At 30.8% G+C, this 14,901-nt stretch overlaps 1 protein-coding gene across 1 annotated transcript; it reads left to right on the top strand.

Moving 5' to 3' along the window:
- The first annotated feature begins 993 nt into the window (after positions 1-993).
- Positions 994-14,680, top strand: LOC130810284 (putative wall-associated receptor kinase-like 16). Its single transcript, XM_057676321.1, has 3 exons — positions 994-2,292; positions 2,872-3,042; positions 13,269-14,680. Exons 1-3 carry the CDS (start codon positions 1,374-1,376, stop codon positions 14,444-14,446), a joined length of 2,268 nt encoding a protein of 755 aa, XP_057532304.1. The 5' UTR covers positions 994-1,373; the 3' UTR covers positions 14,447-14,680.
- The last annotated feature ends 221 nt before the right edge of the window (positions 14,681-14,901 follow it).

The following is a 14,901-nucleotide window of genomic DNA, read 5'->3' as shown; positions in this document are numbered from 1 at the left end:
ATTTCCGATTTACGTTCTAACTTGAGCGTCGGAGGGGTTTTCCGGGAGATCACCCCCCGGACAAGGCTAACGTGTTATGTTGCAGGAATTCAGGTCACCTCCTATCATAAGTCGCTTCTCTTGATCACACTTCTACTTATCTCCAGGTATTTCAAGTGTATCCCACTTCCTCGTTTCATAATCGAAACAATTCTAATGAAAAATAATAAAATTGAGAAGGGCAAACACGCTGAAATGTGAAATAAATCACTTTCTTTCAATTAATGTATACTATATTGAAAGATACAAATACTCTCTACCCGTTCCTTTTTGTTTGTTCATTTTATTTTAGCCGAATTAAGTTTGGTTTTGAGCATGATTCGGGTCGGGTATGACTCGGGTCAATCACCATTAGATTCGGGTAATCTTGGTTAATGGTTATATGTCGGTTATAAAAATCGGTCGCATTTCGTGTTCGATTTTTACGATTTCGGTCGTAATTTGGTTCGATCGCAACTTCGGTTCGGATAATATCGGTTCAATAAACCTAAAAAAGAAACATATTTTCGGGTCGATTAACTTTCAGTTTGGATTTTTGGGTCGGATCACATTTGAACAACTCTAATTATAACAATAGTATAGATAAAAAAAAAGAATTGTAATAGATTAGTGATGACAAGCATAAATATTACACCAATTCTTAAACGAAATAAAAATGCGTGAAATATTTTTTTTAGATTGACCCATTTTACACTTACTATCTTAATTAAGAGATCACTTATAAACTTTAAACTGATCACTATAATTTTGAAGTTAATATTTTAATAGAATTAGAGTAATAATTTATATCCTTAAAATGATTATTTAAAGTGATCATTTAAAAAATATAGGCAACTTATATAGCAACATGGTTAGACAATTTCATATAAGACTTAGTGTAAATATGATCATTATTAATCTTGATCCAACATATTTTATAAGTAAAATTTATTGAAAAATTCAATATTTTTGCAGGAACCACAAACATCATATACTAATATTAATATTGACTTTAATATATTTAGACTCTATTTTTATCATTTTGTCCCATTTGTTATTGAGACTACATAAATAGAGTGGGTTAGAATAATATAGATTTTTAAAAATATAGAGATAATATAAAAAATAAATGTAATGCAATCATATTAAAAAAAATAATAAATAGAAATGAGACAAATTGAGTAGGACGACGAAGGAGTACATGGTCTATGTACCACTCTTTATATTTCATAACTAACTGAAGTTGTATATATAGTTGGGTTGTATTCCTCTTTTTATTTTCATATATCTCAAACATTCATAATTTGTTCTTGAAATCTTTGATGTAAAGAGAAAACAAAATAAAGTATATAAGGATGAGTTATTATTATACACTTGTATTATCGATAATTGTATGTTGGGTTTTGGCACCACACATGAATAGAGGCAATGAAGTAGGGTTGTCGTCATCACAAGTCATTGCTCCTCACTGCCAACAAAAGTGTGGAAACATTGATATTCCATGGCCATTTGGTATTGGTGATGGCTGTTTTTTTGAAGAATCCAACAACAACACTTTTTCCTCATTTAAAATTCATTGTAACAAAAGCAGTACAAGTCCTCTAGCACCAATTTTCGGTACAAACCTAGAGATTGAAAACATTTCAATACTTGAAGGTGAACTTCGGATTAAGTACCCGATTGTCTCTTACGATTGTTACAACCGAAGTGGGTTCAAGATTGATAAATTATCGCATTCGATACATCTGGTATCATTTACCATATCAAGCTCCAAAAACAACTTAATTGCCATAGGATGTGACACTTATGCCTGGTTTACTGGGTTCCGACATAACAAGACATATGAAACAGGATGCATGACTAAATGCGTTGAATTGAATGATGCCACTGATGGGGAATGTTCAGGGATTGGTTGTTGTCAATCCGCCATTCCTACTGAAGTTAAAAATGTCACTGTACGAGCCTACAGTTATTTAAACCATAGTTTGGTGTATTCTTTCAACCCCTGCAGTGCTGCGTTTCCTGTGGCTAAAGATGCCTTCAAATTTTATAAAAGCAACTTGACTCAGAATTATTCTGCTGATCATAAAAAAATGCTTCCTATTGTGTTGAATTGGTCAATTGGTCATAAAAATTGTTCAAAGGCTGAAAAGGATGGAAGCTGCTTATGCAAACAAAATGCAGAATGCTATGATATGGAGTATGAATCCGGATATCGTTGCAAATGCAAAGATGGTTATGCGGGAAATCCATATTTGCCTCGAGGATGCACCGGTAATATGATGGTTATTTCCTAAGCTTCTTAATTTTTACTTGCTATATATCTTTTGAAAATCCATCAAATTCTTACGTATACTAATCCATTATCCACAAAAATTGATACTCATACCCATTCGCTGTCCCTCACTAGTCACTATTAGAGTATATACACTAAAACATAATTTGCTTATAGTGAAATACATTGAGCGACATTTAATTTGAATGTCACTATTTCAAATTTAAAATAATATATAGTAGATTTAGTGATATTTATTAGACTATTTAGCAGCATAATAAACAACATACGAAAGCTTTTTGTGACATAAGATTTAGTGACATTTCTCATAAATACCATTTTAAACTATAATAAAAATTATAAATGCCAAATAAAGTGTCACTAAATCACTTTATAGTTGAACTTAAAATAAAAGCCAACAATTATTACACTAAAAATATAAATCAGTGGCATGTTTTTAATGCCACTAAATCCAATGTCGCGAAAAGTTAAATTTGTTGTAGTGATAACATATCTTGCGACCCCAACAATCATATTTATTTTTTGGTTGAATTCGTTCCTCGACAATCTTTCATTAGACATTGACGAATGCAAGCAAGACAATAAATGCGAGAAAGCGGAATACTGTTACAACACGGTGGGAAGTTACAATTGCAAATGTCCAAAGGGCTACCACGGTGATGGGACAACTTCTACTCCTTGCATTTCTAATATAAAGCCTTGGCTTATACCTGTTTTGGCGACTGCAGGTAATTTTATACTTTTTTGTACTATTTAATTTATCTCATTTTCATTTTAATTTATCCTATTACAATTTTCAAATTCAATTTTCTAATACACATGATAATTTTTATTCACTAACTATTTTATATCTCTTATTTACAAAAGCCCTACCACCTTAATATATTATTATTATATTTTAGTTTTCATGTCAAATTAAATAGGGTCAAATGGTTAGAACATGCTAATATTATGATTTAATTTGTATTACCCATATTCTATATAAAAGTTTTGTTCACATGTAACTTCCTTTGTCTCTACAAGGTTTGCAAGGTAGTCCTTTTTATTCACTATTATTATCACATTTAGTTTTGATATATTTGTCAATATATATACTTCTTTAATTATAAATATATCTCTAATTGTTCTTGAGTAAAAATTCTAATAAGTTGATATTAATAAAATTTTTATTAACACGAATCAAACAAGATTTCAGTTGAAAACTTGACTTTGTATTAACTTGTAGATTAAAAATAAAATACAAATTAACAGTGATGAATAGTATTCAAAAAACAAATGGAACGAATAGTGATGGAGGGAGTATATATTACAATTCTTTATAAAATGGTGGAGAAAAATAAATTTTGTGGATAATATTAATGAAAGAAAAAAAAATGTTTGGATAAGAATGAAAGAAAGTAATGAAGTTATTATTCAAAATAAAAATATAGCATAGTTAAAAGGGATGGATCAAAATAAAAATATTAATTAAACTAATTGTTACATAGTAAATATTCATTGCTCCTTTATTTTCATATATCTTTTAGTTTTTCCCTTAGTCGCTTTGAATATGCAACCATGGATTATGGAGGTAGCTTGAGGGGCCTAAAATTTGACTATTTATAAGTATTAAGATAGTTTACTAATATGAAAATTTTATTCACCGTAAGCACGCAATATACATGTAGTAGTGGATCGAATTCAAAAACCTAGTTTTATGATTTATTTGCTTCTTCATATGACACACAGTGACAAAACAAATAAAACAGGGAGAAAACAAGAATCCCAATGTGTGAATGTTATGTTCTTCTAAAGCCTTTATTATGGCCAACTTATGGTAAAAAAAAAACCTAAAGTTAACCTATTTTAACGAACCTAGAAAATCATAAGTAAATAAATAAATAATCTAACTAAAATATGGATCTTAACGGCATACGCGTGTAGGAGGAAGGCGACGAGTCATCGCCTAGAGAGCGAAGATTGACTTAAACAACATTTTCCAGTGAGTAGTAACTCATTGCTTATCAATTGAACAACGAACTTCAAATGACCGTAATTTTTTGCTTGACGGTCGCATATAATATAACATTAGAAAGCTCGTGGAATCTAGTTTTCGATGTCGCTAGTCTTGCATCAATATAATAAGCGTATCAAAAAGTATGCTCAAAATAGTTAACATATATCAAATTTCATCTTCAAACGATTCTTTTGTTCCTCTTTTGTCAAACATATTCAATGGAGTCCAAATTAGTTTACTAAACTCCAATATCTTAAAAATCGTAAGAATTATGCTTTAAAAGATCAAAATCATTCAAAATAAACATAAATAACCAAAATAAGTAAAGTAGCATAAATGTTCTAAAGTAAGCGCATAATCACTAACAATGACAATCCTACAGAAGTATATATCATGTGAATAAATTCAAATAATTGTGTTTATCATTTACACATGACAATCTAATTAGAGTGAACAAAAACACAATTATTTAAGGTGGTTCACCATTGATTATGTTGTGCAACAGCGAAAGCAAAGATTGAAAATAACGAAAAAAATAAAGATTCAAACAAACAATAAAGAAAATCACACTGAGAAATTTAACGTGGTTCACTATCAATGTGATAGCTACATCCACTAGCACTGAGAATAAACTTTCACTATAAAGTGGAAGATTACAAGATGAGCATGAGAAGCCATAACAATTGCTCTCAAAACTTTTTCTCACACAAAACTATGGCTCATAATTTGTATCCTCTCTCTTATTTTGTGGCTTGATCACTCTAGCTCTAATAGAGGGGTTTATTTATACTCAAGGTTATTAGGATCGGGATTCTACCGAGGATCGTTGAGTGAGTAGGATCAAAATTGGTAAAATCAAATCGTATGATCATGTGAACCTACAAGTATACATTACTGAGCTTTGGATAAATAATTATGAATTATATTTGTTCTTTTTCAAGTTATAAGGTGTAAGTACAAAACTTATTTGCTTCATCTATTAAGTTTTGAAAAGAATTACTTTTAAACTGAAAATTAAGAAAAACTTGAACTTTTAGTGGCATTGACATCAGTATTATATATATATATATATATATATATATATATATATATATATATATATATATATATATATATATATTTATATATATATATATATATATATATATATATATGTATATATATATATATATATATATATGTATATATATATATATATATATATATATATATATATATATATATATATATATATATATGTATATGTATATATATATATATATATATATATACATATACATATATATATATATATATATATATATATATATATATATATATATATATATATATATATATATATATATATATATATATATATATATATACATATACATATATATATATATATATATATATATATATATATATATATATATATATATATATATATATATATATATATATATATACATATACATATATATATATATATATATATATATATATATATATACATATATATATATATATATATATATATATATTTATATTTATATTTATATTTATTAACAAGTGACATATAAATTATATGTAAATATTTTACGATTAAAACTACCCTTGTTATGATTGGATCGTAGGATCGTAAAATCTTTTTATGATCCTATGACCTAAGTTCTTGAGCTAAATAGGATCGCATCATTATATCAAATTAAGATCCTACCTACGATCTGAATCGGTTGTCTATTTTTTGATCGTAGGATTGTAGAATCGTAAATTAGAATCAGGATTCTGATAACTATGTTTATATTAAATTCCAAAAAGAAGAAACATAGGCATTAAGTTTAAAAATAACCATCAAAAGGCATTATGGGAATATGGAGTAACCAGCACAACCATCAGAACATGCAGTAACCACCACAAACCATCATGGACAAATAAAGTAAACACCTAAAAACTTGTAACGCCTTTTGACTCAAACCTTTTTTCATCATCTTCAACCCGATCTTAGACTTGGTTCAAGTCACAAAATCCCAACAATCTCTACCTTGACGAGAATCCGTAGTCTACAATGATCCCATCAAACCGTAGTGAAACAAAGCCATTCTCAACCCAAACCCGATGCAAAGCTCAAACATAAGCCATACATCCCGACAAAACTTCAACAAAGACTTATCTTGATAATTTTCCAAGCAAGACCCATCAACACCAACTAACGAGTCTCCAACCAAGACTCATTACATTGTTGTCTCCAAGCACAACACTCATAATGCTCAACTAGCATCACAAGTCACTTATAGTGCTCCACCTGGATCACGAGTCCACCAGGCAAGCTCCACCTTGAGGTTGTGCACACCTCCACCTGTGAGCTCCCTCAACACCGCCCCTAAGAGCCTATGCCAATGAATCTAACATAGTAAAGAATCTACTAGGACTGTCAGAACATCCTATCTTCTTTACTACTATCTTCATATATGTGTATATCGATAAAAAACTGACCACGTTGTGGTTCTCTCAAACATCAAGTACCTGATCATTGAACAAACAATGACAATACACAAAACCTAACCAAGGTTGATCACAAAGAACCATTACCGAGATCATAATAAAATCAAACTCAATAAACACAACCGAAGCCAACTGTAGAGAGAACAAATCTCTACTTGCCAGTGCCCCCACCCAGGTTAAGTTACAAACCTACAAATTACACTTCTGGCATGCGCAAAATGAGTACACATCACATCATACTTCAAACATCGAACCTTAACTCTAGACATATAGACCGATTCAGCCTCAAAATGAGGTGATGTAAATGAGCTAAGTAACAATACAAGTCTATACAACAGTTCCCATACTCTACTCATACGTAAAGTCATAGTAATCTACTGCGCCCACTCACTATACTCTATAACGTGTTTATAAGTTGGAGGCTTAAGTGACTCTAGAAAAACGGCTACCAACCTTGCCAAACCCACAAGGTTCAATGCATAACCTACCACACTCATATTAACCAAAACAAGAATCCCTATAACCAACCTATTAGACTTCTCAATAACACATATAGGCTTCTCTTGAAATCCTCTAGATTAGAGAAATGTTCCTTGTATTGACTGCTTTAAACTATCTATAGAGATAAAGATAACACTAGAAATCACAATCAGAGAGATACCTGGGGCAACATCAACAACATCAATCCAGGATCAAACGGAACTGTAGGTGGGATTGACCTCATACTCCACCTCAAACTCGGTACCACAATCACTATAATCAGTAGTTGCAAAATGCACGACAACACACTAAAGCCCTAACAAGGCCCTAAACATGAGATAACACAATACCCTATTGAGCCACACTACACACATACTGGTCACTTCTAATTTTGTGTGTAATCCCGATCAAACAAACTAATCCAGTATCTACTCAACAAGCAAGTACTAGAGAGCATGCATAAAATTGTTCCTAACAAGGTCCGATTCATTATTCCTGTAACACTGCTCTGCAATGGTTTTATCCCATAAGCATGATGCCTCACAATAACTAAAACACAGAACATAAAAAAATCCACAAATCAAGCTGCCCAAATATAGCCAACCAATCTTCTTAACATACAAGTGGTCATGAGCTTCAATGCTAAGCTCACAGCCATGTTTAAACCCAAACACCCAATGCTTGTCATCCTTAAGGTAGGCATCCTTGATTACATGTAAAACGATTCCCAATGGACAATTCCATCTCTCTTCTCTCACCCATATGACTATACCTATCATAAACTGTCACCTCCAAGTCACAAGTAGAAACACTAGCAATAGAATTAAGCAGCGCAACACCCTGAAGACACACAGGGATTTCTCCTTGACACCCTTAAGTATCAAATCTGAACCCTTAAATACATTCATTTCCCCATTGCTAAACTCACCCTTAAACCCCAAATCATTTAAGGTCCCAAGAGAAATCGAGTTCTTTCCCAATGCAGGAACATGCCTCACCTTATTCAAAGTAACCTTTCTCTCATCACTAGTCCGAAGTCTCATAGAACCAATACCTACTTCTTCAGATGGAGTATCGTTACCAATTGTAACTAAACCCCAAAATAAAACTCATAAGTATCAAACCAATTTTCAAAAGGACTCATATGGAACGAGCTACCAAAATCAAGAATCCAGCTATAAAAAAAATCATTAGACTCAACACCACTGATCAATGCTAAGTCTTCCTCTGAATCATAACTCTTATTCTGTTTACTTTCAACTATTATGGCCTGAGATTTATTCTTTAATTCTGGACACTTAGACCTAAAATGTCCTAGTTCCCTATAGTGTTATCATATTATGTTCCTAGTGTTACTTGACCCACCTGTACTATTGCCAGTACTTGACCTAGCACCAAACTATTGTCAATCCCATTTTTCTTTTTATAATTTTACATAACCTAACAACAAACCCATGTCATAATCCCTATTATCACATGTCTGCTTTTGACGCAACGCTCTAGTATAAAGTGTTGCCTTCACTTCCTCTAGGGTCAACGAGTCTTTGCCAACCATAAAAGATTTCATAAAGTTCTCATAACTATTCGGTAAAGAAACAACCAATATTAATCATCATCTATCTTAATATCTAAATTACGCAAATCTAGTAAATTAGAATTAAGATTTTCTAGATGATCTCTTAATAGCATACCTCATTGTATCCTGAGGCTAAACAAACGATATTTCAACAGCAATTTGTTGGTTAATAATTTAGTTATATACAATGACTCCAATTTTTACCATAATTTCGCAATCGTCTCCTAATTAGCAACCTCCGTGATGATGTGATCATTAAGACTTAGCAAGATGGTAGAATGAGTTTTCTCTTCCATCACTACTAGTTGTTCATTACGCAATCTGTCTTCAGGTCCCGATGTAGACGCCGCACTCTTGGGATCAATGGATGCCAAATTTGTAGCTACTTTAATTACACCTTCATCTTAATCTGCCATAGCCCAAAGCTATTTGTGCCATTAAATTTCTCAATCCTTATTATACAATCTTTTACCATTGTTTCCTTAAAAAATTCTTCCTAGGATTAAACCTGAACTCTTGATGCCAATTATTTGTTCGACAACGGAAGCAAAGATCGAAAAAAAATTAACGAAAATAGTATAGATTCAAACTATAACGAAAGTCCGAGTCCGTAAAAGATGTTATTTAGCAATATCAAACTAAAAATTTATTAAAACAACTTGACGGATCGAGTTCTACTACAGTCATTAAGGTTGTAATAAATTTTTAAGTCTAGCAGCAAAAATTAAATAAAACAAAATACAACTCGAGAGCATGAACGCCTCTTAAGTCAAAATGTTTTACGATAAATAAAAAGAAATGTTATATAAACGAATCTCCCATACTTAAGACAATTTATTCTTTACATGTGAACTCACTCCCCAATCTTGCAACTGAACTAACTACTAGTTGTTAACCACAAGAGGAACAACATCATCACAGGATCGTTAACATCAAAGGTACACGTCAGCAAAATACTATACAAAATAAATCATAACGTTAAAGTAAAAACATTTCATATAAACATGACCAATCATAATTATTTAAGTTACTCTTGGTTAATTTCTACTTCATTGCTTATGAATACTTCACTTATAAATAAAATAGTATAGATAGCCATATTGCTGTAATTACCCAACCATACTGTCGGAACAACCCCGTCGTACTGCTAAAACAACCTAATCTCCAAGTGTGAGAACAATACGTTTGGGGGAGCTAACCCTTTCCGAAGTCTCTATCATAGGCAACACGCCATACTTTGGTGCCTATGGTTAAGTATGCATAACCCGCAGTGACTCATAATTCTCCTATATACCGCAAGTAAAATCAATCCACTAATTGACGTCATAATACGTCTACTTTTATGTTAGTGAGGACATACTACCTTTACTTATCAAATTATTAAAATCATACTTCTTGATTAAGGAAAACATATAATCATCTTTATACTACATCCATTTTTCCTCAATAAACAATCAACGTGATATAATATTTTACTACGTGTACATACCTTGAGTATACGATCAATTCTAAGAAATCTAACGATCTCTCGTAATAAAATGTCATCCTACATTAGTCAATATATTTGTACGTATAAGCACCTCCACATTGACTTAAAACATCATTTGCCACATTACCACAACGCAAACTATTACACATTGACTTCATAAGTTTAGCAACGCTACTCATTCAAGTTATGCGCTTAAATTATGATCAAAACGTTCAGATTCAACATTCTATCCAAATAGTATGCTAAGTACCCAAAGTATTTTTAATATATTTTTGAAGCCAAAAAGTGTCCAAAATGTCACTTTTTCGGCTATTTTTGGCCACTTACAGGATTGTTTGCCAATCCCACAAAATTCTCAATGTTTTTTTTATCATTGCAGTACTGTCCCAATTTCATCAATAATTTAAATTTAAAATCCCAACAATTCTATTCAAATTCACACCATCACTTTAATCGTTTTCACACATACGATAACCTTTTAATACATCGTTACGATTTCAATCTATATTATATGAAATCTGAAAGTACAATAAACATTTCATGATTATAATAACCATTATTTTACTAATGAAATCATATCATAATTCTCATGCTTAATCTAAAATCAGCAATCCAAATACAAAGTCACACATTACATAATACTATCATAATCTAGTCCTATTTATAACAACTTATACCACAACCATAACAATACGAAAATAACATATCAAAACATATATAAACCTTTATTTTTGGATTTGATACACATATAATTTATTCATGAAAAGTGTGCTAAAACATGTTTAATTTATAATTATAAAGAAAGTATAGAATGTACAAGAATACTCACTTGAATTTTGGTAAAAAATAGAAACTCCAATGGTGGTATGGTGATAGTGGCACTCGAATTGGAGGGGAAATTAGGGAGTTTGCTGTTTTCTTTTCTTTTTAGTAAAATTATGAGTCTAAGAGAAAAAACTTACTTACTAATATTTTTCAAACCTTTTAAATTCATTTTAGGGGTTACAAAACCCTTCTCTTATACCTCATAAATCAACACCACATTACACCTTCATGTCCTATATATTTTATTTATTTTTTTTCTTTTTTTAAGTGATAGTTTAAGTGTTAGGTCTCATGAAGCTTGTTATGAAAAGTGGGCTTATATGTCTTTTTTTACTAGCACTAGCCCAAAGTCATTTAAATAATATATAACATAGTAATATTATATACTTTTATTTAAAATATTATTCTTAAAATCGAAAAAAATTAATATACGTAAATTAACGGGGTGTTATAGTTTTGTGAGGAAGAAGTTATGGTGATGAATAGGGGCTATTATGGAGGGGAGGGGGGAGGAAAAAATTAATCAAAAGTTAAGATATGTGGGAGGCGGGAGGTTATGAATGATTGGTACTGAAGGAACTATTTTTTGAAGGTTATAAGTGATCACCTTATTAAGATTATATAAAATGATCATTTTAAAACTTTAAGTAATTAGTTTAAAGTTGTAAGTGATCATTTAAATGAGTATAAAATAATAAGAGTAGATTAGATCAGTTCAATAAAGATAGTGTTATCGTGAGATCATCTCATTTGAGAATTTGTAACTTTTTAACAAGTTTATACTTTTTTGTGTTGCAAATCAGCCTACTTCTGGAGTTGCTCTAGAAATTTTTCTTTGAAATGAATTTGCTCCAGAAATTGGTTGTCCGTGAATAAAACATAGTCAAATGTGTATGAGCCCACTTCTAAACATACTCAAGAAATAAAACATAAAACCGGATCCACTCCGAAAATAAGTTGTGCCAAGATTTTTCCGTTTCCATGGCTAGAGCACTTACTTTGCCTTGATAAATTTGATGAGATCATCGAATGTTCTAACAATTATTTTTGTTCTTTTTTTATCTATCTACTAAAAAAGAAAGATAATCAAGTATAAAATTCCCAATAAAAATAACTAAACTAAAACTAAAAATTTTTATCCCACCCACAATTCTCATGCATTTATTGTTTGACACCATTAGCAAAGACAGATCGACAAAAAAAAATTAATGTCAACAATTTAAATTATTAAATTAAATAGATCAAAGTTTTAATTAAGCTGTATGTCATCGAGTTTTCATTTTGATCTATATATAAAAAAAAAAAGATCAATCAATAATTAACTATTAAACCGTCAACTTAATCAAACTTTACCATGAACAACATACTATCAACAAAGAAAGTTCATCCAAGTCTCACGCATATCAGAACAAACTCAATACTGTTGAGTTGAATCAAAGCAGTGGTTACGTGTGTAGTTATTATTTTTAGGAGTTATTTCTAATTTAGTAGAGTAAGTTATGGAGTCATGGGTTAACTCCCTATTTTTATGTGTAGTTTATTTAGTTTTTTATTTAATCGGTACTTTTATTCTATTTTTATATGTCGTAATAAAAAAGTTAGTATTTTGCATTTTATTCTATATCTCTCAACACATATAAATGCATGGTCTATCCTGACTTTTTATGAGGCATAGGAAAAATAGAATTTGTGAAATAAGAAAATTAATTGAATTAATTTACGTAAAAATAAAAAATACATTACTTTTATATTTGCTACACTGGACAATGTTGCCTAAACACACTAATAGAGACCTTAATAACTCTCCTCGGTTGTGGCTGCTCTTGTGATTTCTTGGACAACTCTATCAATTTCTTATTCAATTAATGTTTGGGAAGTACGTAATCGATATTGGATGAAGTTTAATTAATAAATCTTGTGTTGAATGTTTGTATTTGGTATTGATTTGGTTATTCTCCCATATAAATCTCAAAATTGAAGGTTCTATCTGATTCCTTTAATTCACAACTTTAAAAAGAAAATTTATATATATAAAAAAAAAAAAAAAAAAACCGCCATTTTTATAGACAATTATGAGTGATGTAGTTTCCTTTTTTCGTAGGTATTGCTGGTGGGATCATAACTTTGTTGGTAATTGGATTTTTCTTGCATGGAGAACGTAAAGTAAAAAAGATGCGAGAAAGTTTTTTTCGAGAAAATGGCGGTTTTCTTTTACATGAATTACTCACCCGCCGAAATATCAACACGTTAAATATTTTTACAACGCAAGATTTGAAAACGGCAACCAACAATTACAGTGAAAAAAACATAATTGGAAGAGGAGGTTTTGGCATTGTTCATAAGGGAATTTTACCAAATGGTGAATTGGTGGCAATAAAAAGATCTCTGAAAGTGGATCCCAACCAAGTTGAGCAATTCATCAATGAAATTCTCGTTCTATCAGAAATCAACAATAAAAATGTGGTCAAGCTTCTTGGTTGTTGTTTAGAGAGTGATGTACCTTTACTAGTGTACGAATTCATCAATAATGGAACGTTATATGATCACTTGCGTGATTCAACGAAAGCTTCAATTCTTAAATGGCCTTTACGATTAAGGATTGCATCAGAAGTTGCTAATGTGCTTTCATATTTGCACAACACAATCTCAACACCAATAATTCATAGAGATGTCAAGTCATTGAACATACTCTTAGATGCCAATTACGTCGCTAAGGTGATAGACTTTGGAGCTTCGAAGTTAGTTTTATCAGACAAAAACCAATGCACCACAATGGTTCTTGGAACACCTGGGTATTTGGATCCTGAATACTTGCAAACCAGTGAACTAACTTCAAAGAGTGATGTGTATAGTTTTGGTGTGGTCTTGGTGGAGTTATTAACTCGATTAAATGCATTTTCTAATACTAGGCAAGAGCCGGAGAAATGTCTCGCTATGTATTTTCTTTTAAAGATGAAAGAGGGTCAAATGATGGAAATCATTGATGGAAACATACTCAGTGAAGGAACAAATGACCAAATTCAACAAGTGGCTAATTTAGCGAAATGGTGTTTAATGTTAAAAGGAGAAGACAGACCAACAATGAAGGAAGTTTCTATTGAGCTGGAGACTATTAAAGAAAGAGGATCACATCCATGGAGAGAAAACAACAAATATACAGAAGAGGATTGTCATACTTTGCTTGGAGAAACTTCAACGTTGTCTGTAGGTGCTTATAATAGCTTTTGCATTGACTCAGACTTATATGAACCTCTTTCATCCCTAGGAAATGGTAGATAATTATCATACTTCTATATATATTACTTAAAAATAATTATTTGTTTTCAATTGTTCTTGTTTAGCACATTAATGTGCAGAGTGTATAAGTTTATTTTATATTATTATCATAAGTCGTTATGTTGAACATAAGATTCGTTACTTTATGCATAGTGCATGTATTATTTTGTAAGATATAATGATTTGTGTATAACACTTGTTATTGGTTCTCTTATGTGAATTTTGTGTGTTTGACTATGGTGCCTTTAGCTACATATAGCTCATAGAAAATTCTCATGCGAATTTTTAAAACACAAGTCTTGAAAGAAACAATTGTTGTGTCATGATGGGAAACAAATATGGAAGTATATAAAAAATATTTTACCAAAACAAATATAAGAAAGCTAATTATAAAATAACTAATCTACATAATAATAATAATAATAATAATAATAATAATAATAATAATAATAATCTCT

This window comes from Amaranthus tricolor, chromosome 1, assembly GCF_026212465.1.
Source record: "Amaranthus tricolor cultivar Red isolate AtriRed21 chromosome 1, ASM2621246v1, whole genome shotgun sequence".
Lineage (NCBI taxonomy): Eukaryota > Viridiplantae > Streptophyta > Magnoliopsida > Caryophyllales > Amaranthaceae > Amaranthus > Amaranthus tricolor.
The sequence above is the reverse complement of the archived record's forward strand: the minus strand, read 5'-3'. Positions and strand labels throughout refer to the sequence as shown.

Coding starts and splice junctions, on each gene's coding strand:
- LOC130810284 (XM_057676321.1), top strand. CDS start 1,374: ATGAGTTATTATTATACACTTGTATTATCGATAATTGTATGTTGGGTT. Junction 2,293..2,871: donor TTTGCCTCGAGGATGCACCG/GTAATATGATGG, acceptor ATCTTTCATTAG/ACATTGACGAATGCAAGCAA. Junction 3,043..13,268: donor ACCTGTTTTGGCGACTGCAG/GTAATTTTATAC, acceptor CTTTTTTCGTAG/GTATTGCTGGTGGGATCATA.